The sequence below is a fragment of the Amphiprion ocellaris genome, chromosome 15, assembly GCF_022539595.1.
Source record: "Amphiprion ocellaris isolate individual 3 ecotype Okinawa chromosome 15, ASM2253959v1, whole genome shotgun sequence".
NCBI lineage: Eukaryota > Metazoa > Chordata > Actinopteri > Pomacentridae > Amphiprion > Amphiprion ocellaris.
Window position 1 is genome coordinate 5,527,961 of NC_072780.1, and position 22,370 is coordinate 5,550,330.

Below are 22,370 nucleotides of genomic sequence, written 5' to 3' on the forward strand. Positions count from 1 at the left end.
AAGGTTTTGCAAATTTTCATAAATTTGGGGGATTTTTTTCAGACAAGGAACAATATTTTTTGGTGCCCGTGAATGAGGACAACAGGAGGGTTAAAGTCAATCGATCTGCCTGTTGAAGGAAATAGAGCTGCTGCATGTCAGCTTGGCATCAATGACGGAGTCGGCAGCGTGAACTGACTCAATGCGTTTCACTGCCGTATTACAGGCACTGTTCGGGGGGAAAAAAGCATTTATTTAGTTAAAAGTTAAAAAAAATCTGTGTCAATATCTCATGTTACAACGTGGACACCTGCGGCTTATAGTCATGTGCGGCTTATATTGAGGTGCGCTCAATAGTCTGGAATCTACAGTAATCCATCGTCTTCTTGAAATATTTCAGAACCGCTCTACTGTTTAAGTGGGTCTAAAATATGTCATCTAGCATTTGGATCAGTATACCTTTTGCATAGAAATTTATGGTTGGAGTGTTTTATAAAGCACGACAAAACAGCAAACGACTAGAAAGAGAAACCAAAAAGAGATGGAAAATGGACACAAATGGATGTAAAATGACTCCAAAGACACAGGGAATGCCCAGAAAGTGATTAAACCTGACTGAAAAAAGATTAAAATGAACTCAACAGATGTAAGAACACCACTAACAGACACAGCAACAGCAAACAGACAGTACAGTGAAAAAGTGTGAGTTATATATGTATGTATAATACATATTTATATCCACTCACAAGAATACCACATTTGTGTCAAAGCTAAAGCAACGTAAATTTCAAAATATATATTTGCATGTAGTTTACTTCTATAATGTCAATTTTACTGATGTTTTGCTCTCTAATAACAATGATATGTACTATGATGTAAGCTCAATAAATTCTTTGTCTGCGCCTCGTGCAAGAGTCTGATCAAACTGTTTTGCTGCCATTTTTTAAGTCACACTAAATCATTTGCTGACAAGAATAATGTCCGTGCTATGTTTTTTTTTTATTTAAAAGGTTAAAAATCAAGAATCTTTACTGTCATTGTGTTTCCACACATCGAAATTTCGATTGGTAACTCCCAGCTATAGAAAAAAGATAGAAAACAGGCACACTATATACAAATAAAATGCAAATAAAATAAAAATCCTCAAAAGATATAAATATGGTAACAGAATTAGTGCACATGAGCAGTAGGATGAGAGGTAAAGTGCAGTCCAGTGCAAGACTCGGTTCTTTATTGCACACAGTGTGTGTCACATCAGACCAATGAAATTACTGAACAGGTCACAGTGGACCAATGAAACTGTTCAAATTAAATCAAACGTCATGCACACTCCCTCATCATGGAAAACACGCCAAGAAATGCATATGATGCAGCTTTTAAGTTTAACCCTCGTGCCGGTCAAAATTGACCCGTTTTAAAGTTTGAAAATGTGGAAAAAAAACATTTATATTTTCACAGTGAAACTTCTGATGTCCACATTTTCAACATTTTTGGGAAATCTTTCAACATTTTTTGGGGGAAAAAATGAAATGTTAAAATCTTTAAGAACATTCACATAAAAATCAACCAAATTTCAGCGAATTTCGCTGGATTTTGGTTGATTTTTTGTGAATGTTCTTAAAGAAAATATTAGAAGTTTTACTTATATATATTTAATCACTTTAGATATTTTTAGGATTTTTTTGAAAGATTTTTAAATTTTTTTGAAAATATTTACAAGAATTTTCTTGCCAAATTTGGGGGATTTTTTTTTTCTAAATAAAACTTTTAAGGGAAGCTTTAAAAGAATTATTGGAATTTTCTTCCTGAAGGTTTTGCAAATTTTCATAAATTTGGGGGATTTTTTTCAGACAAGGAACAATATTTTTTGGTGCCCGTGAATGAGGACAACAGGAGGGTTAAAGTCAATCGATCTGCCTGTTGAAGGAAATAGAGCTGCTGCATGTCAGCTTGGCATCAATGACGGAGTCGGCAGCGTGAACTGACTCAATGCGTTTCACTGCCGTATTACAGGCACTGTTCGGGGGGAAAAAAGCATTTATTTAGTTAAAAGTTAAAAAAAATCTGTGTCAATATCTCATGTTACAACGTGGACACCTGCGGCTTATAGTCATGTGCGGCTTATATTGAGGTGCGCTCAATAGTCTGGAATCTACAGTAATCCATCGTCTTCTTGAAATATTTCAGAACCGCTCTACTGTTTAAGTGGGTCTAAAATATGTCATCTAGCATTTGGATCAGTATACCTTTTGCATAGAAATTTATGGTTGGAGTGTTTTATAAAGCACGACAAAACAGCAAACGACTAGAAAGAGAAACCAAAAAGAGATGGAAAATGGACACAAATGGATGTAAAATGACTCCAAAGACACAGGGAATGCCCAGAAAGTGATTAAACCTGACTGAAAAAAGATTAAAATGAACTCAACAGATGTAAGAACACCACTAACAGACACAGCAACAGCAAACAGACAGTACAGTGAAAAAGTGTCATTAGCTTTCATTTGTGGTACTTTTGCATCTCCTTCCGTTTTTATGTGTCTTGTTTCTATGTAGAGCAGGTGAGGAGATTTTTACAAGTTTGCGCTAAAAACATCTGCAAACCTGTTAATGGAATCTGAAATTGTTGACCTTCTTTGTGGTTGAAATTGTGTTTCAATATGTTAAAAACCCTCCTGAGGTGCCAGTTAGTGTTATTTTTATGAATAAAGTAGTTTTGAAATGTTATGAGACAGAAAAGAGCTCATATTTAATTGAACCGTCACTTTTTGTACTGGCATGACAGAAGCAATAGGAGTCATTATTTTTCCTGTGAGGAATTGGATTGTCTCTGAGATCAAGTGATTAACAGCAGTCCTCTGTAAATGCTCATTTCAACTCTTATTCTTGCTCTTTTTGTCTCTGATCTTGCAGCTTAATCTTTGGATTTTGTCACCTTTCTCTGTGCAGGTTCTGTGTCCAGCACCACATCTCAGCCTCATCGCCGCCCTGGAAAACATACATACATACAGAGCATTTAAACTATTTCTCAGTCCGCCCTTCATTAAATCTGCTCTCTGCTTGGTGCAGACCAGGAGAAGCGAGCGGCATCGGGTGCAGGTGACAGGTGTGGAACAGGTCATGTGATCTGGAATTAACACACTTCCTTGAGAGGTATTTTTGTCATGGGGAACTTAGTTGAAAGTGATTTCTCAGACACAGATACAATTAGTTATTTTCCATATATAATTTGATATGTTGCCAAAAAAGGAATATCTGTCATGATTATCTCAACTTAATGAAAAGAACACAAAGCTGACAAAGTCAAATTCACCAACCTTTTAGTCTTTTATTGTGCCTTGTGAATCCTTGTGAAGCATCCCTCAAACCAAAAGATGATGCTGAATCAAAGGAGCGTTGTTTAAACGTTGCCCTATCGCACACCTTTAAACTTTTTGTTATGACAGTCCTTTCTTTTCCTTATCACCATGGTAACCAGAGCTGTGTCACAGCCAGCGACATCATGGCGAAAATTAACACAATATCACCAGCGCAGGAGTGGATATCAGCCTTGGCTGCAGGACTCTTCCTGTATGTGGGCCTGGCTGATATGGTGAGTATTTTACAACACAAACCATCTCTTCCAAACAGTACAAACTGATAAAAAGTACATGTTGAACCCCCATCTGTCCTCTTTGTCCTTCCAGCTGCCCACCATGATCCACATCAACAACAACAAACCCTGGCTGATGCTTCTGCTGCAGAATGCCGGCCTTCTGACTGGGTGGACTGTTCTGCTGCTGTTGTCACTTTATGAAGACAACATTGCCTTTTAATACACGGACTGTCAAGACTGGGTTCATCTTCTGGGATTAAGATTGTAAAAACCTTTGGACACTGTTCACTGTAACATGATTGGGGGTTTATGGGCATAAATGAGCTCAGAGGGACAGAGTGAAAAGCTGATGTCAGCTGATGTCAGCCAGATGCTGCTAGTTACCACCAACATAAGGTTAAAGAACCTGTCAGATGTGGGACTTTTTCTTGGGAAGTGATTAAATTTGCTGAGCTATGCAAGTGTCCTGAATTTCTACAGATGTGGTTACTTGACTGTGTTTAACCAGTGTACAGTTCATCTCTCTGTGGTGGACAAAAACACCAGAAACGTGCAATCGACTACAATTAAACCAGCCTTCTGATTTAAACAGTGTTTCTATTTGATTTAGGGTCCAGTAAGGTTGCTGCCATGAACTACATCAGAAGTATGGAGTCACAGGAGTGCCACAATAAAATAAAAATCTGTTCAAAAATAAGGAAATAAATGTGTAAATATAAAGAGAAATAAATCTGTTAAAAAAATAAGGAAATAACTAATATAAAGAGGAATAAATAAAAAATATATGAATATATAAATAAATAAAAGGCAAATTTTGTCTTTGCTTTTCCCTTTTCTTTTATCTCTTTTATTTTTCCATTTTTTCATTGTCTTTTCCTTTTGTCATTGCCTTTTCCATTTTGTCATTGCTTTATTCCGTTTTACCTTTGCTTTTACTTGATGGACTGAGCTGTCAATCAAATGGCTCTGGGCGGGGCTTTCTGTCCAGGGTGAGTAGTCAATACCACAGACTGTATAATAAAGCTCGACGAAGCGCCTGGCTCTAAAAATGAAGCCTACCTGGAAGTGTCAAAAACTTGGAACATCACACTGTCCGCCAGGGCTGGCTCCAAAAAGTTCTGACTCCATAGACCTCAAAACTAAAATTTGATAGACTGCTTTTCTACGGCTCAGGACTTTTGTTAGTTGTTATGGTCAAAACGAGAGATCAGGTGGCTGATCTTAAAATAAATCAATACTGAATTTTTTATAGAGCGTTAAAGTTTTGCAGCGCCAGGGGGCGGGGCTACTTGATTTACAGTCCGGTCTGGAATGATTGGCAGGTTCTATGGAGGAGGCAGCCCAGACGCTCATTCACCGTAAACTCTATTCTCGTTTGGATTAACTCTGATATGATCACTGTTGGTTTATTTATCGGTGAAGCAGCAGAACGTTTTCCACATATAGTTTTTCTGCCTGTTGGCTCGTTTTAACCAGTTTTCTACCTTTGGCTGATTCTACCAGCAGACACTGAAAGGACTCTGATAGTTCGGCAAGTAAATGTTTATTTTCTTATTGGTGCCGGTTTTACTGCACTTTATGTGTAACTTTAGTGTCAGATATATTGTGTGCAATGCACTCCAGATGTTGGTGGAGTTTATTTGTGTGTGTGTTGACCAGAGAAGAAGGTTAGCATCTAGTAAATATTAGCAATGCTAACCGAGCTAGCTGCTCAGTTGTAGCCTGATTAAAGTTCATGTAGCACTAAGCTAACAATGTTTGTGTTTAGTTTCATGTAAACAGCTGAAGTATGTTGTGTTACTGTAATGTGTTACATTTAGTTAATAAAACTGTCAGTGGAGACGCTGGTTCACATTAATGTAACGTTTAGAAAACCTAAATGTGATCAACACAGTAAGGTTAAGGTTCTGTGTTGTCAGTAGTCCTGAATATCTGCTGAATATCTGAGTCTCTGAAGTTAAACTGGAGAAAACAGTAAATCTACTCTAGTCGTAAATGGACGCCCTTTGCTTCTATCTAGTGGTTGCAAGTGAATTTAGAAACAGCTTTTAACTCCAAGCCGCTTGATGGCGCTGACTAGCAATAGTGTTGAAGTTGGGGTGAGCGTCATCGCTAAATCTCGCGAGAGTTGAACAAATTCCGCTTTTGGATTGAACTGTGCTCACCTCACCGGCATGAGAAGACAAATATGGATAGAAAGTATGTGTTTTTCTATTTTTACAGGCAGACGGAAGCTAAAGTTATTGATAAATTGGTAATATGTTACATCGTAAAATTTCAGTATGTCGTAAACCACTCGTAATACACGTGTTAACTAACTATCCAAATATTATTGCCTTTCGTTCGTTTTAACATGGTCCTGCTTCTTGTGTAGAGAAAATATACGGTCTAAACTTTGACAGGTACATTTATATTTTATCTAAAATGAAAATTCGTCAGGTAAATTCATATAATAAATAATACTGTATGGTCCTCACCTTCATATATAAACTAGTAAAATAAATGTCTTATTTCTCTTGAGGAAATCACTTTTTCGCAACGTCTATCGTAGGGTGACCATATTTTGATTACCACAAACCAGGACACTCTGCCCGGCAATGAGATATTCAAAAGATATTTGAAGTCTACCCAGAGATGCCTTATAATTTCAGTACATTTAAAGTATGACACAAATTCAGATAGGCTTCTCAGAGGTTGTTCAACATGTTTTATTATGGCAAGTTTCAAAAATAACGAATGAAATAATGATAGAAATAATGTCTCTTCTGTATTAGAAAATAAACAAATATCTCTGCTATCTTAGCATTCCAACTTTAGCAAAAATAGCTCTCACAAACTTACAAAAACGAACTAATAAAAATGATCTCTATCTTTAGTTTACTTCATCCTCGTTTTCCTCTTCATCCTTTTTTTCTTCCTCATCCTCCTTGTTTGCACATCTGTATTTTGCTGTAGAGCTGATCTTTCCCAGCAGTTTTGTGTTGCTTAGCCGGTCAGTTTAGTGGGAAATGATAAAACAATGAAAACCATGACATTTTCATCACTTTGTAAAAAAACAACCAGGACGGCCAGGACGGGATGTTTGGTCACCCTCGTCTATCGTGACTTGACTTGACTTAAAGTAAAACTAATTTTACAGACAAAATTTGCTGAACGTTTGACTTTTAATTGTATCACATTTTTGATTTTTCAGTATGGCTTTTTACTGAATGTTCTGTAAAGGTTTATATTTTAATAAGCCGGGGGAATAGCCTCTTAGTTTGGATGTCTTCATTGGGGGCTTTCAGCCGCTCTGCTCCCAGACTCTGGAACTCACTCCCACCGGACATTTGAAATATTGACTCTCTGCCTCTTTTCAAATCCAGACTCAAAACTCATCTGTTCAAGATGATTTATTTTCTCTAGCTGCCTCTTTATGTATGCTTTTTATCTTTTTGTGTGATTTTTATCTTTTTGTATGGTTTTCATCGTTTTTGTTGTGTTTGTTTTCCCTGTAAAGCGACCTTGAGTGTCAAGAAAGGCACTTACAAATAAAATGTATTATTATTATTATTCATAATGCTATGTTGTGACATTTCTCAAAAAAACTGCAGCTCCCGTGATTAGGATATTGCACTTGGCCATTTTGATAATATTTCAATGAACTGTGTAGCCCTAAACTCGAGTCTTGTTGTCTATATTAACATTCAGGTAATTATGTCATGTGTTTTTTTCTCTTTTAGTTGCATTGGAACTACAATGATGTGACAGTGTAGCCGGCCTTAAAAATGGCAGCAGTTCCTGGAGTGAGGACCCTCCTCTGCCTCCATCGATCAGTATTTCTGCAGCACAGCTTTGGGCTTGTTCCACTACAGTTAGCATCAACCTGCCTTCCCAGGAAGCTTTGCAGTGCTACTACGAGAAATAATGAACCAAAGCCACCAGTGGCGACAGAGAATGAATCTCTGCTTGAGAATCTGGATCTGATGGGAGTCGATGTGCCGATGGCACGCCAGCGGCAGCCTGGGGTCTTTCGTAAAGCCTTCACCAATGAGCATGGCCTTGCTCAGTTCCTGCAGGGAAAAGGTGCCAGCCCCCAAGTCATCGCCAGTATCATATCCCGTTATCCCCGTGCCATCACCCGCTCCATTGCTCATATGGAACAGCGCTGGAAGCTGTGGAGAAACATCTTCTGCACGGATGCAGAAATTGTGAGCATCCTGGCTCGCTCTCCTGAGTCTTTCTTCCGCTCCAGTGACAATGAAAACCTGGAGAAGAACATACATTTTCTGATCTCACTAGGACTGAACAGCAAAGACCTTCATCGGCTGCTGACCACAGCGCCGCGGACGTTCTCCAACAGCTTAGCGCTCAACAAGCAGATGGTGGAGCTTCTAGAAGACATCTGCACAGAGCTTGGTGGACAAAATCCAGAGCGGTTTGTAAAAACTATCATATCCAGAAACCTCTATATTCTCATAAGAAGCACTAAGAGAGTCAAGAGCAACATAGATACCCTAAGATCTGCTCTTAAGTTAACTGATTCAGAACTGCTGGCTCTTCTTGAAGGCCAATTAGGAGCAATTCTGGACCTTTCCAATGAGTATCTGAAGAATAACTTAAACAGCCTTCAGCAGAAAATAATCTCACTTGGCTGTCGAAAATCTGACATCAAAAAACTGATTATCAGCTATCCAGTAATTCTCTACATTGGGCCAGAAACACTGAGCGCTAAGCTAGATTGCCTCCTAAAAGGGGGAATAACAATAAAGCAGATACTGGAGAAGCCCAGGGTTTTGGACTACAGCACACAGAACATTACAGGGCGACTGGAGGAACTGCAGAGAGTGGGATATGACTTCAAGAAGAATGGCATCAACATCCTGGACACGAGCCGAAAGCGTTTTGAAGCAAAGATAGAAAAGCTTGCTGCTTCACTCGATAACTGAATGTATCTCCCTTCATTGCGATGTTACATGACACTGCATGCTGTTTTTCTCTGATCTTGACCTCAGAATAATCACATTTCATTTTGTAAGTTCTTCTCCATTCAATGAAATGACAATAATAGGATTTTTTTGACATGTTCAAATACACCTAGTAGGGCTGTAATCATTATTTCATCATAGATAAATCAGCAGGTTATATTTTATGTCTTCATGATTCTTTTGCTCATCATATTTTCCTACAGCCTGAAATGAAGTCTTTAAATTGCCTTTTTTGTACAAACCAATGATCCAAAAACCCCAAATATTCAATTAATCCACACAATGCAGATGCTATACCAGGTAAATGATTAGTACTCAAAAATGTCTTAGACAATTTATCAACAATTCTGCTGCTGCCACTTTTTGGTTGACTGATTAATGAGCTTGTTGTTTCAGCTAAAATATAAAGTATTTATTGACAAGAACATTGTTTTTTTTAAACACTGCACAGATCCAAGTGTCACCTCTGTCCTTTATGTGCTCATGTATTACTCAGAGAGGAATCCTTGCGGAGAACTGCACTTAGATTTCATGTGAAGTTGTGAAATAAACAGCATCCAAAAATTGCACATCTTTCTACAAGCTTCTTTCATAGTGCTCAAATGCATTTGACACTATTGATGTGATTTGTCTTCTGCCTGAGGAGATAAGCAATAACTTCCTTTTAAATCACTTCTTAAAACCCACTTTTATAGACTCACTTTCAAGTAAAGTTCTTTTATCACTCTCTGCCTTTTTATCCCTTTTTAAAAAATTTCACTGCTTGTAGCCCCTCTTTCTAACCTCCTGATCTTAATCTGTTTCTTCTACTTTCCCTTTAGTTTCTCTCTTAACCCCCTTGTGCGATCTCGTCCTTTTAACCAGCTTTTAATTAGCTATCCATTCTGTACATTTTTTTATGTTCTACCTGTCAAGGCACTTTGTGAATGTTCTTCTTAACGGTGCAATACAAATAAAGCTATTGTTATATTATTATTCTAAGCAATGCAGAAGATGTGTTTTGGTGTAATATGGTGCATGTTGAAATTCCTGAAGTAATTATTTTTTGTTAAATCCCTGAGCTACAGACCTATTAAAGCTTCGATTGAAGATCTGAGAGGTACTAAGTTATGCGGAACCAATGTTCGCCAGCGTGTTTCCCACGAGCCCCACTAAGCCGCTGTACACTGGTTTCCTCACGATGTTGGATTGTTGCTGTGCATGTTAGACTGACGGAAGTGTCCTCTTAGGTAACTGTGTGTCTTTTGGTTTTGGTTGTAAATTCTGACTTTAAATCTCTCTAATTTGTCGTTGAATGTGTTTAGCGGAGCAGCAGCTAAAGGCGCTTTATTGTTAGCTGTTAGCTTGTTAGCAGAGTTTCCATTTAACTTTGCAGTTTGAGCAAAGCATTTTCTTGTAGCTGTTTACTTTGACAACCTTGCGAATAAAGAGGTAAGTAACTCAGCTGATGGGAATTGTTGAGGATTACCAGATAGTTAAGTTACATGGAAGTTAAATCTACTTCGTATAAAGTGAAGTCAAATGCAGTATGGAGGTCAGTTAAAGCTATGATAACAGGATAAGACGCATGAAGCAGTCAGATTTATAAGAAAACTTTATCGCTGGAGGATTTTAGCAAAAAATAGCATCTCCTGTGATTTGAATATTGCACATGTGGAGAAGTGTCACTAGTATCTAAGCACTGGTGACTTAGCGGAGCGTAGAAGTCTTTGCATTTTAACCTGACAAGTGCACCATTTTCATGTAAAATGTGAGACACTGCACCAGGCAAAGTAATATGATCCCATTTTGTGTTTATGTTTAGCTCATGATTCACATTCACATCACAGTAAGTGCTTATTCTTGATTATTTATGGGGCTATAATAGAATGTAAAAATATGCCTCGTTACAAAATAGTTTGCAAACCACTGAGCCAGACCAGAGTTGATACATCTTTTTGATTAATTGTACTTATTTAACTTTGGAATAATTTTATGCAATAGTAGTTCGTGTGGCCAATCCTGTAAATAGTTCAGGAGAAGAGATGCAAGTGATGGTTAAGAGAAAAAAAAAAAAAACTAATGATAATAAAGGTTGACAAAAAACCACAAATTTAACTCAACAATAACGTATCTAACTGCAACAGCAAGAGAAAAACTCTTCCTCCACCTCCTGCCTCGCCTGTACCTCGTTGCTCTATCCTTTTCATATTGAAAAAGCATCTTATCCGTCCATTTTTACCTCATGGAATTAGTTAACTGCCTACCAACAGATGACAACATGCTCATGTGAATAATGTGAGTGTAAAGTGAAGTTAATCTGCAGCTTGACTGACAGACAGAGAACCCAGAACCTTTTTTATCTTATTTTCGAGGATTTTAATGTAGGACTAGAAAGACAGATGGAAAGATCCTGGGCTATATATAAAACATTCTGGGCTTTAGCCTTGGACACCCAGCCTTGACACACCACTGCACTTGTCCATATGATTTCAAAATTAGCTCAGTACAATGAAAAATGATTACTGGCTCTGTATGCTGCAGTTTGAATCAGAACTGATGTCTTGAAATCTTTCAGAAAGCGACTTTGAGAAACATCTGAAGCTGTGATGGAAACAGCAGCAGAACAAACTACTGAAAAAAGGACCGATGTGGCAGTAAAGGGTGAAGCTGCCATCAAACCAGAGTAAGTAGCCAGCTGTTTGTGCCAAACAATGCTTCATTTTAGTCTTCCTTTTGTTCTAATGCTCCATGCAAAGGGTGCAGTGATTATTCGATTAGTTGTTAACTAATCCCCGACTATTTTGATAATTGATTGGTTTGAGTAAGAAAAACAAGGAACCATGCAGCTAAAAGTAAAATAAAACAAGAGAGAACATCTAAAACTAACAGGATATAATACAAAATAAAACACTAAAACTAGTTAAAGCTAAAAGTAAACCTCACATAAAAGCGAGTCTGTAAAAGTGGGTTTTCAGAAGTGATTAAAAGAAATTATATCATGAAAGGGTCAAAATAGGAAGGGGTAGGACATTGTTTCCAAAACGGGAGAGAGAGTTGAATGTATTTGCCAAAGTAAAACAATTACAGTGCAGGTAGCTATTAAATATTTAATAATAATTTAAAATGATCCCAGAGGGAACATTACAAGCAGATTTCATTGAGTCAGGATCTGATGGAAAGTCACACAGTTTCCGCCTTCTAGTCTTAATAGCAGACAGGTGAGCTGTCACACACAGAGTGGCAGTTTAATTTGTTGCTTCCAGCTGTTTCGGACTATTTTTCTTTTTTATTTATTAAATAGCATTTGACAGCAACAGGATCAATATGAACATCTCCGAATTTACGCATGGAGCAACAGTATTAATTGTATTCTCTAGTTATAACTGTAAATTATCCCTGACATGGAGAGAGGATTGATCAGGATCTAACAGCAGGTAATACTGTACTTTTCTTCTCATCAGACAGGTGAGCTGTCACACAGTATCACAGTTTATCAGCTACAGTTTTTTGTTTTGTTTTTTTGCATTGTGGCTGTTTTCAGGTTGAGTCCTGAGCTTTCAGTTTCACCTTTTCAGAAATCCAAAATAAACTGGGCCGTTAGATTTTTAGACACTTTAACCCTCGTATCGTCCTGCGGGTCAAAACTGACCCGTTTTAAAGTTTGAAAATGTGGGGAAAAAATTATTTTCACAGTGAAACTTCTCATGTCCACATTTTCAACATTTTTGGGAAATTTTTGAAATTTTTTTTGGTGGAAAAAAAAATGTGAAAAATATTTCTTAAGAACATCCAGATTTTTTTTTCTGAATGTTCTTAAAGAAAATATTAGAAGTTTTACTGATAAATATGGAATCACTTTAGATATTTTTAGGATATTTTTGTGAAGCTTTTTACTCATTTTTTGAAAATATTTACAATTTTTCTTTTTTAAATTTTTATTTCTTTCCAAATTTGGGGATTTAAAAAAAAAAAAAATTTAAGGGAAACTTTTAAAGAATTTTTGGAATTTTCTTCCTGAAGACTTTGCAATTTTTTTTTTAATAAATTTGGGGAATTTTTTAAAATGAATTTTGGGGTTTTTTTCTGAGAAAAGAACAATATTTTTTAGTGCCCGTAACTGAAGACAACAGGAGGGTTAATAAGCTGCAGTTAGTTTATCTTTAGTGTGTTATTGCGTTATTGTACATTATACATCACTTGGTGTGTTGGGTAAACTTGCATAAATGACAAATACGGTTTTAACCTCAGCTTTCCCCGGCACTGTGGGGGTTATGTTCACATAAAGCTGTGGGGAACATCAACGAAAAAATGATGTCTCAATGGCAATGTTCCATATCCCATGTCTGAAAAGGGTTTTTGAGGTTTATTGGTGCATTCTGAGCTATTAAAGCCGTTTTCACACATGGATTACGTAACATTGCTGGCTTTATCAACTGCCGCTTTCAGGCTTGTGCACCTTTCCGTTAATCTCATGGCTTTGTGTCTGACTCAGCAGCCCCATCATGTTTCTGTAAAAGCCTAGACGGCCATTGATGCTCATATTATGAGAGAGCAAGCCATGTTTTTCCAACAGAGTAGCATGGACTAAAACTTGGAGATGCTGCACCACCCCCACATTTCACTCTCCCTGCTGCTTTGGCTGACGAAGCCAAGAGAACTACACCGTCAGCAAAACGTCTATTGAAGGCTCTTGACTCATTGCATTGATCGTGGGTTTAACTTTGCTCCAGCGTTACAGGGACCAACTAGGCTTTGTCAGTGCTTATTCTGGCAACTTTACAATAAAAGAAGTAATTTATGGGGCAAATAAAAAGATCTGTAGTAACACTTAATGACCAATTAATCCTCTGGAAAAATAGTGACACCTTTGCTACAGTAAGATGCTGTTTCTGAATTGCACAGCAGTTGCGCAGAAACTATATCAAATGAAATAAAACTCATGGCAGGGAGCTAGCATAGTGTTTGTCAATCATGTCCACGGTATTTATTAACTTTATATTGTGTACAGTGCAGTACTTTATCATTTCTATTAATAAGAGATTGTACTGTCTCTTGAATTAGCTTTAATAAAGAGAAGATAAACTCTTTTTCCAGGGCTCTCTATTTATTTTTATAATTTTGTGGGATTTTCTTTTGCTTTATTTACTTTTTTTGCAAACATTTACTCACTCCACCAGCTCCACTGTCTGTCACTTTTGTCTGTTTTCCATTATGGATGCAGTTCATGCTTAAAAACACCTGCTTAAGAACACATCTACTGTTTCAGAGTATTGTGTTGAACGCGCAACACAGCAGGAGGATTAAATGTTTTCCTCTTCTTCTTGTATTTGCAGATTTCTTAGCACCAAAGAAAAATTTCACGGGTTTGTAGACTCAGAGTGGCAGGGCTCAAAAGGAGGTGATAATGATGCAGATGAAGAGCCAAAGACAATGTGTGCGGAGGAACCTGAACCTAAAAAGCTCAAACTGGACTCTGAAGAGAGGAACAGTTCGGGAAAACCGGACGGTAAACGTCTTCGGGGGCAGAACAAGTCGAGGCCACACACTAAGCCGACCACATATGATGAAAAACGATTGTGTCTCTCAGTCATTCAGGTATGAAACTACCTCTGGCCGCCCACACATGTATCATACAGTCGTTTTTGATTTTGGTTTTTGAAAGTTTATTTTGAACATTTCAACATAAAAAGAAAACAAAGACAAAAGACATGAATAAATTACTCAGAACGGAGTGAGAGGTCAAAGCTTATTTAATCTCACCCCTTCTCCTTAACCAATGATTGTAAATCTATTCTTCTGCTTCTTCAAAATACTACCATTTATAAACAGTAATAATAATAATAATAACACTAACAATAGTGAAAATGATTTAGAATAAATAATCACCAATATGTCCATTTACAATAATACAAAAGGACAAAAACAAAATGACTTAATAATAGCAAAACACAACAGAAAGAAAAGATTTAACTTATAATACACATAAAGAAAGAAAGAAAACAAATTGTTAAAGAAATAAATAGTTATTAACAGTAACCTGTGCACACCCAAGTTTTAAACTGTTGCATGTTTATACATTGTTTTATCTCCTCACCAAGTCTGTTCCAGAGTTTTACCCCACAGATTGAAATACAGAATATTTTTGTCTTTGTATGGATTTTGTTTATTTTGAAGTTGTATTTTGCTCTTAATTGATATCCCTCTTCTTGATCCCTAAACAATCTCTGCATATTTTGTGGCAGTATTTTTTGATCATTTTGAACTGACAATTATTCTTCTGACTTTTCCATCCATTCAGAGCAACAGGGAATGCCCCTTTGGAGACAAATGCCACTTCCACCATAACGTTGCAGACTACATGTCCTCCAAGCCCGCTGACATCGGGGAAAGCTGCTACCTTTATGAAACGTATGGAAAGTGTACATACGGTCTCTCATGCCGCTTTGCCAAGGCACACACTACGCCTGACTTCAAAACCACGGAGAAGGCAGATCTAGTTAAAGCCTACGAAGGCAGGATTGTGGTGAAGAACAGCTTGAGTAAAGACCTCCAGAATCGTCTGAGGAAGCGTTCGGTGCCCTTCGAAAAGTCAGCAGAGTACCTGAAAACACTGGCAAACGGCAAAGACAAAAGAGAGCAGCAAGGGAACGGTAAGAGGAATGAAGTTCTTAAGTGACTGGTTTTACTTCTGGAAGAGCTAGTGACCCTTCTGTTGTTGGTATTCTGACGGTATCTCATCCTGCCTCAAAGCATGAATCTGTCTGTTCTATTCGGAGGTGAAGATAACGCCACTGGTTTAGGACTGTGCTCATATAATATTGTCAAACTCCTGACAGACGGTTTAAAAATGATCATATTTAAACAGAATTGGAAATATCATCTTTTCTATTTCACAATTTTTTTCTCTCATCAAAACCTGGTGCCTACGTTATCCACAATGCACACCAACTACAACTAGTTTGGTCAACATTTTGGGTGTGTTCTTCAAGCAGCAGCTATGTGACCTTGATTTTGATTTGTAAAACCCTTGGAATTGTCCTTTAAAGCGTTAATTGCCTTCTGATCTTTGATTTAATCAGCTCACCTCCATGTCAGGAGGTTAAATGCAGTCAATAACTCAATGGCTTTGTGTTGTTGCACATTTAATTGTGCTTTAATTACAGTTTCCAATTATTTATTTTCATCAGGTTCAGACATATTTTATCAAAGCATCAATGTATAGAACCTGAAGTTTAATCCAATTTAAATTTGGTGATATTATGTAGTCTTTTATTGCTCCCAGGTAATGCGTGTGCAGCTGAAGTATCTGCAGATCCAACAGGAGAGAAGCAACATTCATCTACTGAGGCACAAACAGAGGTATAGTCTTGTTGTCAGAGTGCTGCCTCTTACTGCCCAGCCTCACTGGGTTGTAGAGGTAATATGTAGTGTGTTGTATGGTTTATTGCAAGTGTTACATGTTTTCTTTGCAACTAGCTGCAGGCCAGCCCAGATAAACAGCCTCCAATAAAAACTGTCGGCGCATTGACTGATGCAGATGTCATCAAGTTACGCTCATGTGAAAAGAAGCAGGTATATCCCACCATCCAAACGTATACCTTCTACTTTACCAGTAAAAAATAGCATCATAAACCTTTGTCAGGATAAACAAGGGTCAAATCAATAGAATTGTAAAATTTGTTTTAGTGGATATTTACATTACTTCAATCACTGCAAAATACTGTGGCTTGTTGTCTAAGAAGGTTTTTTTGTCTTTGTTTTCAAGCTGGACTTCACAGACAAGCTCTACCTCGCTCCTCTAACAACTGTAAGTACTGCTGGACTGAAATGAGTACTAAAGTTATGAGTAGATGTGTTTTAATGTCGCAAAATATTTAAATCCTTTAAATATTCTTTGAAGAATCGGCAATATAGCAAATAAAATTAAATACAGGGGGTCCTCAGGCGTTTGATCATTACGTCGGAACTGGATACGTGGAAGTAGTTACATGGAACTAGCTGACGAGCGGAATGGTTGAATACGTCATCACGCGGTGCTATAAGATGGCTTTGTTTATATTCTCTGGTTGTACGCCACCTTGGATTGTGCTACATTCGCTAACTTTTTGCCCTTCATTATGGCTCCTAAGCATAAGTCAGACTCTTCTGATGCTTTGAAGAAAAGGAAATCCATCTCCATGGAAGTGAAATTAGATACAGTATAACGCTCAGAACAGGGTCGAGCATCGGTCAATATGTAAAAAGCGACACTCTGTGATGAATGAGTGAGACTTTATCTCATTCTCTGGTCATTTATTGAACCTTCACACATTCTACTGTGGGACGTAGCCAACGCCAGAATAACAGCAAAAACCTGATAACTTAGGTCCAGAATTAGCTGCCATTCCCAGCTCTCCCTCACTCAACACACACACACACACACACACACACACACACACACACACACACACACACACACACACTACTGCTGACTCTCAGCCAATCAGAGGTGAGCTAACTAAACATGGCACGTTCACTGACATTAGGTAAATCTGGAACTGAACAATAAACATTGAAACCTCAACATCAACAACAATATCAGTCCGTGACAATATTCTGTTATCTTCTTGTAAAATGATTTATACATGCATGAAAGTCGTTGGTGTTCATGGTTTTTCTTAAGAACTGATCAATATCGTGATGCACATAACGGCTTTGTTTACGTCGGAGGTCCGACTCATGGTGAAAACTGACTTACGTTGATCCCGAGGAACGGAACTCTGACGTAAGTCGAGGACCCCCTGTGCTGACCTGCAATCATAAGGTTTGGACCTCACTAAATGCTTTGTCTTTATTTCCTCAGTGTGGAAATCTGCCTTTCCGTCGCGTGTGCAAGCGCTTTGGTGCCGACATCACCTGTGGAGAGATGGCCATGTGCACAAACCTGCTGCAGGGCCAGCAGTCAGAGTGGGCCCTGCTGAAGAGGCATGAAAGTGAAGATATTTTTGGTGTCCAGGTGATAACATCTCAGATTATTAAAACCCTTCAGAAGTCTTGTTACGTGATGTTGTAAGTACATCTTCAATGTTTTGGCATTGTCTTTCTTTGCTATGAGCGTAAGTTTCGTGTGAAAATGAAGATGACCTTTATTCTGAAGTCTGAATTGTCTCTCCAGGTGGAGGGTTGTTTCCCCGACACCATGACAAGATGTGCAGAACTCATCAACAACAACACGGATGTTGATTTTGTTGACATCAACTCTGGATGCCCCATCGATCTTGTTTACAAGAAGGTAAAGTTATCTAACCAGGTCGCCCTTTTTAGATTACTTAAGTTTTGCTGTGGTTTTCAATCTTTTATAAATTCTTTGCTTACATTATCAATGGCTACAACTGTTCACATGAGCTGAAGGTTGAGAAAGCTTCAAATCAATATCGCGGCACCTCTTCAGCCTTTTTAGAATAGAATAAAAAAGCTTTATTGTCATCACAAATGGGGGCATGACAAAAATATAAGAAGCAGCCACTGGAGGGTGCATTGAAACAAGCTAAATTAACAACGTTCACTGTGATCGCGAGGCCAACAGTTGTGTTATGTAAAATTGCATAAAATGCTAATTACCAACTGATAAAACCTTTACAATTTATAATCCTTTTGCATAATAACACAAAACTTTCAAGCAATAAATGGTGTAGTTTGTACTTAGATTAGCGAACACCTTAAAACTTGCTTTTGTTTTTGACTCGAAATCGCCGTTTCAAGACTCTGAGTTGATGTCAAAGACAGTGAAACAGTGCAGGTAAACAAGAGAGGTCATTTAAGGTGAACTAACACGGTGCAATGAGTGACAGCTTTACACTCTGTTTCACTTTACATTTTATTAAATGGCATTTAGCAGGTGTTAAACAACATGTCTTTGACAGATGATTTTTATTTGCTTTCCTTCATCAGGGCGGAGGCTGCGGCTTGATGACACGCACCAGAAAATTTGAACAGATAGTCAAAGGAATGAATTATGTAAGTATGTGTTTGTACCAGATGTAGAGCATCATTTAGAGGTTTCTCACTGAAGCACTCTCATGATTTTGACTGCTTAAGGAGAGATTTGTTGCTATTAGCAGGAAATGAAACAACCAAATTGCAAAGTTAACAAAAAAAAACCAATCCCTTTTCCTTGGCTTGATTAACATATTCATACAGCTGAGCTGAAGCTTCAGTTTTTCTCCCTGAAGGTCCTCGATGTCCCTTTAACAGTGAAGATCCGCACTGGTGTTCAGGAGAAGTCCAACATAGCACATAAACTCATCCCAGAGATGAAGAATTGGGGCGTCTCCATGATCACAGTAAGTCTTTTGTTAGTAGAAGCACAAATAAAGGGGAGATGATGTAACACAGTCATGACAAAAGACTGAAAAAACATTAAAACAAAGAAAGTCACACTTAATTTACAGATTCAGAGTCACAGAAACACTTACAAACCTAGTGACTCATCTCTTAATAATCTGGAACTCAGGGTGAAATTTTAAATTTATTGTGTAAAAAGTGTTATGAACCTTTTAATCCGAGATGACGTGGTCCTATTTTTGATAGTTAGACTCTATTAAACACACCCTCTTGTTTTGTTGTAAGGATTTTATGGGACTTTTTTACAAGAATATTTTTAAAATTTCTTTGTGTGTGTCACTTTTATATGGGTACATAAATCTGCGTCAGCTTCAAGCTATGACAAACCACTGACGCCATCGTTTTCTTCCAGTTGCATGGCAGGTCCAGGGAGCAGCGCTACACTAAGTTAGCTGACTGGGACTATATAACCACATGTGCTAAGCTGGCCAGCCCTGTCCCACTGTTTGGTATGTCCATTTGTAAAGACTGATGAAGAAACTGACAAAGTACAAGACAGAGAACCTCTTCCAATGTGCAAAGAACTCTGATGCATTTAATTCAGCAACCTTTAGGTTGTTAAATTCTGCACTGGTTGTAAATAATTTAGTGCCCTTGATGTGATGAACTCATGTGACTTGTTTTTTTTGTTCCAGGTAATGGAGACATTCTGTCATATGAAGATGCCATGAAAGCCAGAGAGACCGGAGTTTCTGGTATCATGATTGCAAGGTTGGTGTCACACAGAGTAGACAAAATAATCCAAAGACCTTACAGCCAAATAAACATTTGTCGCTGATCCAGTCTGCAGCCAGGTTTAGCATTGTTTTTATTTAATAGAAAAGGAAAAATATTTTCACTTTGCAGCAAGCTTCAATTTGCAAACAGCTTTCATGTTTGTCGGTGCAGTTTGTCATGTTTTCTTCAGTTTTGACTCTATTCACCTACACACAGATTTAATGACTAAAGTTCAAGCATATATTTGTTTTACCTCTATGAAACTACAGGTTTCTTTAAATAGTTTTGAAACTCATGCAGGGAAGTTGTCTGTTTCCTTTTGGTGAGCAAATATGGCTGTGGTTTAGGTGGTCTTATGAGGTGTTTCTGTTTTGTCTACACCGAGTTTGCTTGCTATGGTGTATCATTCCTTGCGCTTTCTTGTACTTTCTCACCTACCGTCACTCAGAGGGTATTAAATCCACATAGAACGTTCATCAGGGGAATTACTCCATTCTTTTTCTGTTTTTATTTAACCTTTATTTATACAGGTAATCTCACTGAGACACTGGGTCTCATTCTCAAGAGAAACCTGTCCTCAAATAACATAAGACAACATTGAGTCACTGACAAACAACACTAAGGGACCTGCACTAGACAATATAGCAATACAATATGACACTGAGTTACAGACAGACAGGTTCATGACAAAACACAACATAGACATCAAAATGAATGTGCAAAGCACCAAGCAATAAAGTTAAAATATAAAAACACTAAGAACAAGTCCTAAAAGATGATATTTCCATAGTCTTTAAAAGACGTTTGAAGTTTCTATGCAGACTATTTTACTACGTTGGAATCTTGAATTTGAATCAGAAGTTTGACTTTTTTTAAAAAAATTGTTCAGGGGTGCCCTCATTAAGCCCTGGATCTTCACTGAGATAAAGGAGAGCAGACACTGGGACATCTCGTCCACTGAGCGACTGGACATCCTGAAGGATTTCACCAACTTTGGCCTGGAGCACTGGGGCTCCGACACTCGAGGTGTGGAGAAGACCAGAACCTTCATGCTGGAGTGGCTCTCCTTTATGTGCAGGTGGGCAACAGCGTGTATTTTCTGTTTGTTCTGCTATGTAAAAGCGATATTCCTGACTAGCTATTTGATCCAAAAATATGGTGTTATTATATTTCTGATATAGTGTAGACCAGGGGTCACTAACTGGGGGACTTATTCAGACCCGGACCTGTGATCAGTAAATTGTAACGGGATTTTAGATCAACCAAAATGATTTTTTTGTAAATGTTCTTAAGAGAATATTAGAAGTTTTACTGATACATATGTAATCACTTTAGATATTTTTAGGATTTTTTTGGAAGATTTTTACTCATTTTTTGAAAATATTTACAAGAATTTTCTTGCCAAATTTGGGGGATTTTTTTTTTTTTTTTTAAAAATGAAACTTTTAAGGGAAACTTTTAAGGAATTATTGGAATTTTCTTCTTGAAGGTTTTGCAAATTTTCAGAAATTTGGGGAATTTTTTGCTGCATTTTAGGATTTTTTTCAGACAAGGAAAAATATTTTTTGGTGCCCGTAAATTTGACTGGACCTCTTTGAATTTTAGTTGAATACTGCTGGTGTAGACCCACTGTTAGTTATGGTCTTTTGAGGAATCCTATCAGTAGTTGAGCCTGTGGGGATTTTTGATCACTTTACACATGCATTTGAGAGATGACAATTGGTTTGAAATGGCCTCAGCATAACTGAAAATATAATATCACCATAATTATGTCCTGGATTCCAGCTCCACTCAGTGAATTGAGCCAAAAAGAGAGATATCTTCATAAAAAAATAAGTGACAAACCCATCAAATGGAATCTAGCTTCCACATTAAAATCTTACTAAAAAATGAACTAGTGAGAAATGATTGCCTTCATTTCTCTTAGATATATACCTGTGGGGCTGTTGGAACGAGTGCCTCAGAAGATCAATGAGAGACCTCCGTACTACATGGGCAGGAACTATCTGGAGTCGCTGATGGCCAGTCAAAATGTTGGGGACTGGGTCAGGATCAGGTGAGCAGAAAACTCACTAGAATCAGCCTTTAAAATAAAGCTAGACTAAACTAAGAGACAGGCTCATGCCTTTTAGGATTAGAACGTTTTACATGATTTTCTTCCCTCTCCAGTGAAATGCTGCTCGGACCCGTGCCGAAGAACTTCAACTTTCTGCCCAAACATAAAGCCAACGCCTACAAGTGATTTTCTTTCAATGTGACTGAAAAACATCCATGTTTTTGTGTTTGTTTGATAAAGGAAAGAAGCTTTTTTTGTGTTTTAAATGCAAAAGGCTATTTAATGGTCTGTTTATTGAACCTGTGGATGTTTGTGTACTTCAAATGTATGCAATAAATTCCTTTACCACCTTAAGATATTTCTGCATCTTTTATATTTATGTACTGTTGGGTGTGAGTTGATTTCTGAAAGATTTTCTGGATTAACTTTATAACTGATTTACTGAGGATCTACTTCTGTGCTGTTAACGTATTTTTTTTACATGTTCTTTTGAAAATCAAGGTGAAAAGCAGATGTTTGTGGTCATACAAACAGGTAAAATGATGATGCGACGGCATGAAAGCGTGGATGGTGTAATGCAGAACAACAGCAAAGCGATAACTTAATATGTTTTTACACTCAGAGGTGAAGATTCCAACTTGGGGGATATTGGGCAGTATTTTAGAATGACACATTTTTCATTCCTCCTTTT

The 22,370-nt window shown here is 37.7% G+C and overlaps 2 protein-coding genes across 4 annotated transcripts; both read left to right on the forward strand.

The window, feature by feature from the left end:
• The first annotated feature begins 4,911 nt into the window (after positions 1-4,911).
• Positions 4,912-9,110, forward strand: LOC111585223 (transcription termination factor 1, mitochondrial). 2 transcript variants are annotated; one of them, XM_055018192.1, is made up of 2 exons: positions 4,912-5,105; positions 7,297-9,110. In XM_055018192.1, the coding sequence occupies exon 2, from the start codon at positions 7,342-7,344 to the stop codon at positions 8,500-8,502; it is 1,161 nt and encodes a 386-aa protein (XP_054874167.1). In that variant the 5' UTR covers positions 4,912-5,105; positions 7,297-7,341; the 3' UTR covers positions 8,503-9,110. The 2 variants fall into 2 exon arrangements, with proteins under 2 accessions (XP_054874167.1, XP_023150395.2); XM_023294627.3 differs by lacking the exon at positions 4,912-5,105 and adding an exon at positions 5,686-5,773.
• A 542-nt stretch (positions 9,111-9,652) lies between these two features.
• On the forward strand, positions 9,653-22,033 carry dus3l (dihydrouridine synthase 3-like (S. cerevisiae)). 2 transcript variants are annotated; one of them, XM_023294621.3, is made up of 16 exons: positions 9,653-9,770; positions 11,099-11,206; positions 13,857-14,118; positions 14,822-15,173; positions 15,806-15,882; positions 16,000-16,095; positions 16,289-16,330; positions 17,366-17,518; positions 17,678-17,794; positions 18,454-18,519; positions 18,735-18,845; positions 19,259-19,355; positions 19,542-19,617; positions 20,513-20,701; positions 21,551-21,679; positions 21,793-22,033. In XM_023294621.3, exons 2-16 carry the CDS (start codon positions 11,130-11,132, stop codon positions 21,863-21,865), a joined length of 1,917 nt encoding a protein of 638 aa, XP_023150389.2. In that variant the 5' UTR covers positions 9,653-9,770; positions 11,099-11,129; the 3' UTR covers positions 21,866-22,033. The 2 variants fall into 2 exon arrangements, with proteins under 2 accessions (XP_023150389.2, XP_023150390.2); XM_023294622.3 differs by lacking the exon at positions 9,653-9,770 and adding an exon at positions 9,777-9,972.
• Positions 22,034-22,370: the final 337 nt, after the last annotated feature.

What these genes read in the sequence shown, in the direction of transcription:
- LOC111585223 (XM_055018192.1), top strand. Translation starts at nt 7,342, where the DNA reads ATGGCAGCAGTTCCTGGAGTGAGGACCCTCCTCTGCCTCCATCGATCA.
- dus3l (XM_023294621.3), top strand. Translation starts at nt 11,130, where the DNA reads ATGGAAACAGCAGCAGAACAAACTACTGAAAAAAGGACCGATGTGGCA. An exon ending in CTACTGAGGCACAAACAGAG is followed by an intron (nt 15,883 to 15,999) that starts GTATAGTCTTGT and finishes CTTTGCAACTAG; the next exon opens with CTGCAGGCCAGCCCAGATAA. An exon ending in CAGCCCTGTCCCACTGTTTG is followed by an intron (nt 19,356 to 19,541) that starts GTATGTCCATTT and finishes TTTTTGTTCCAG; the next exon opens with GTAATGGAGACATTCTGTCA.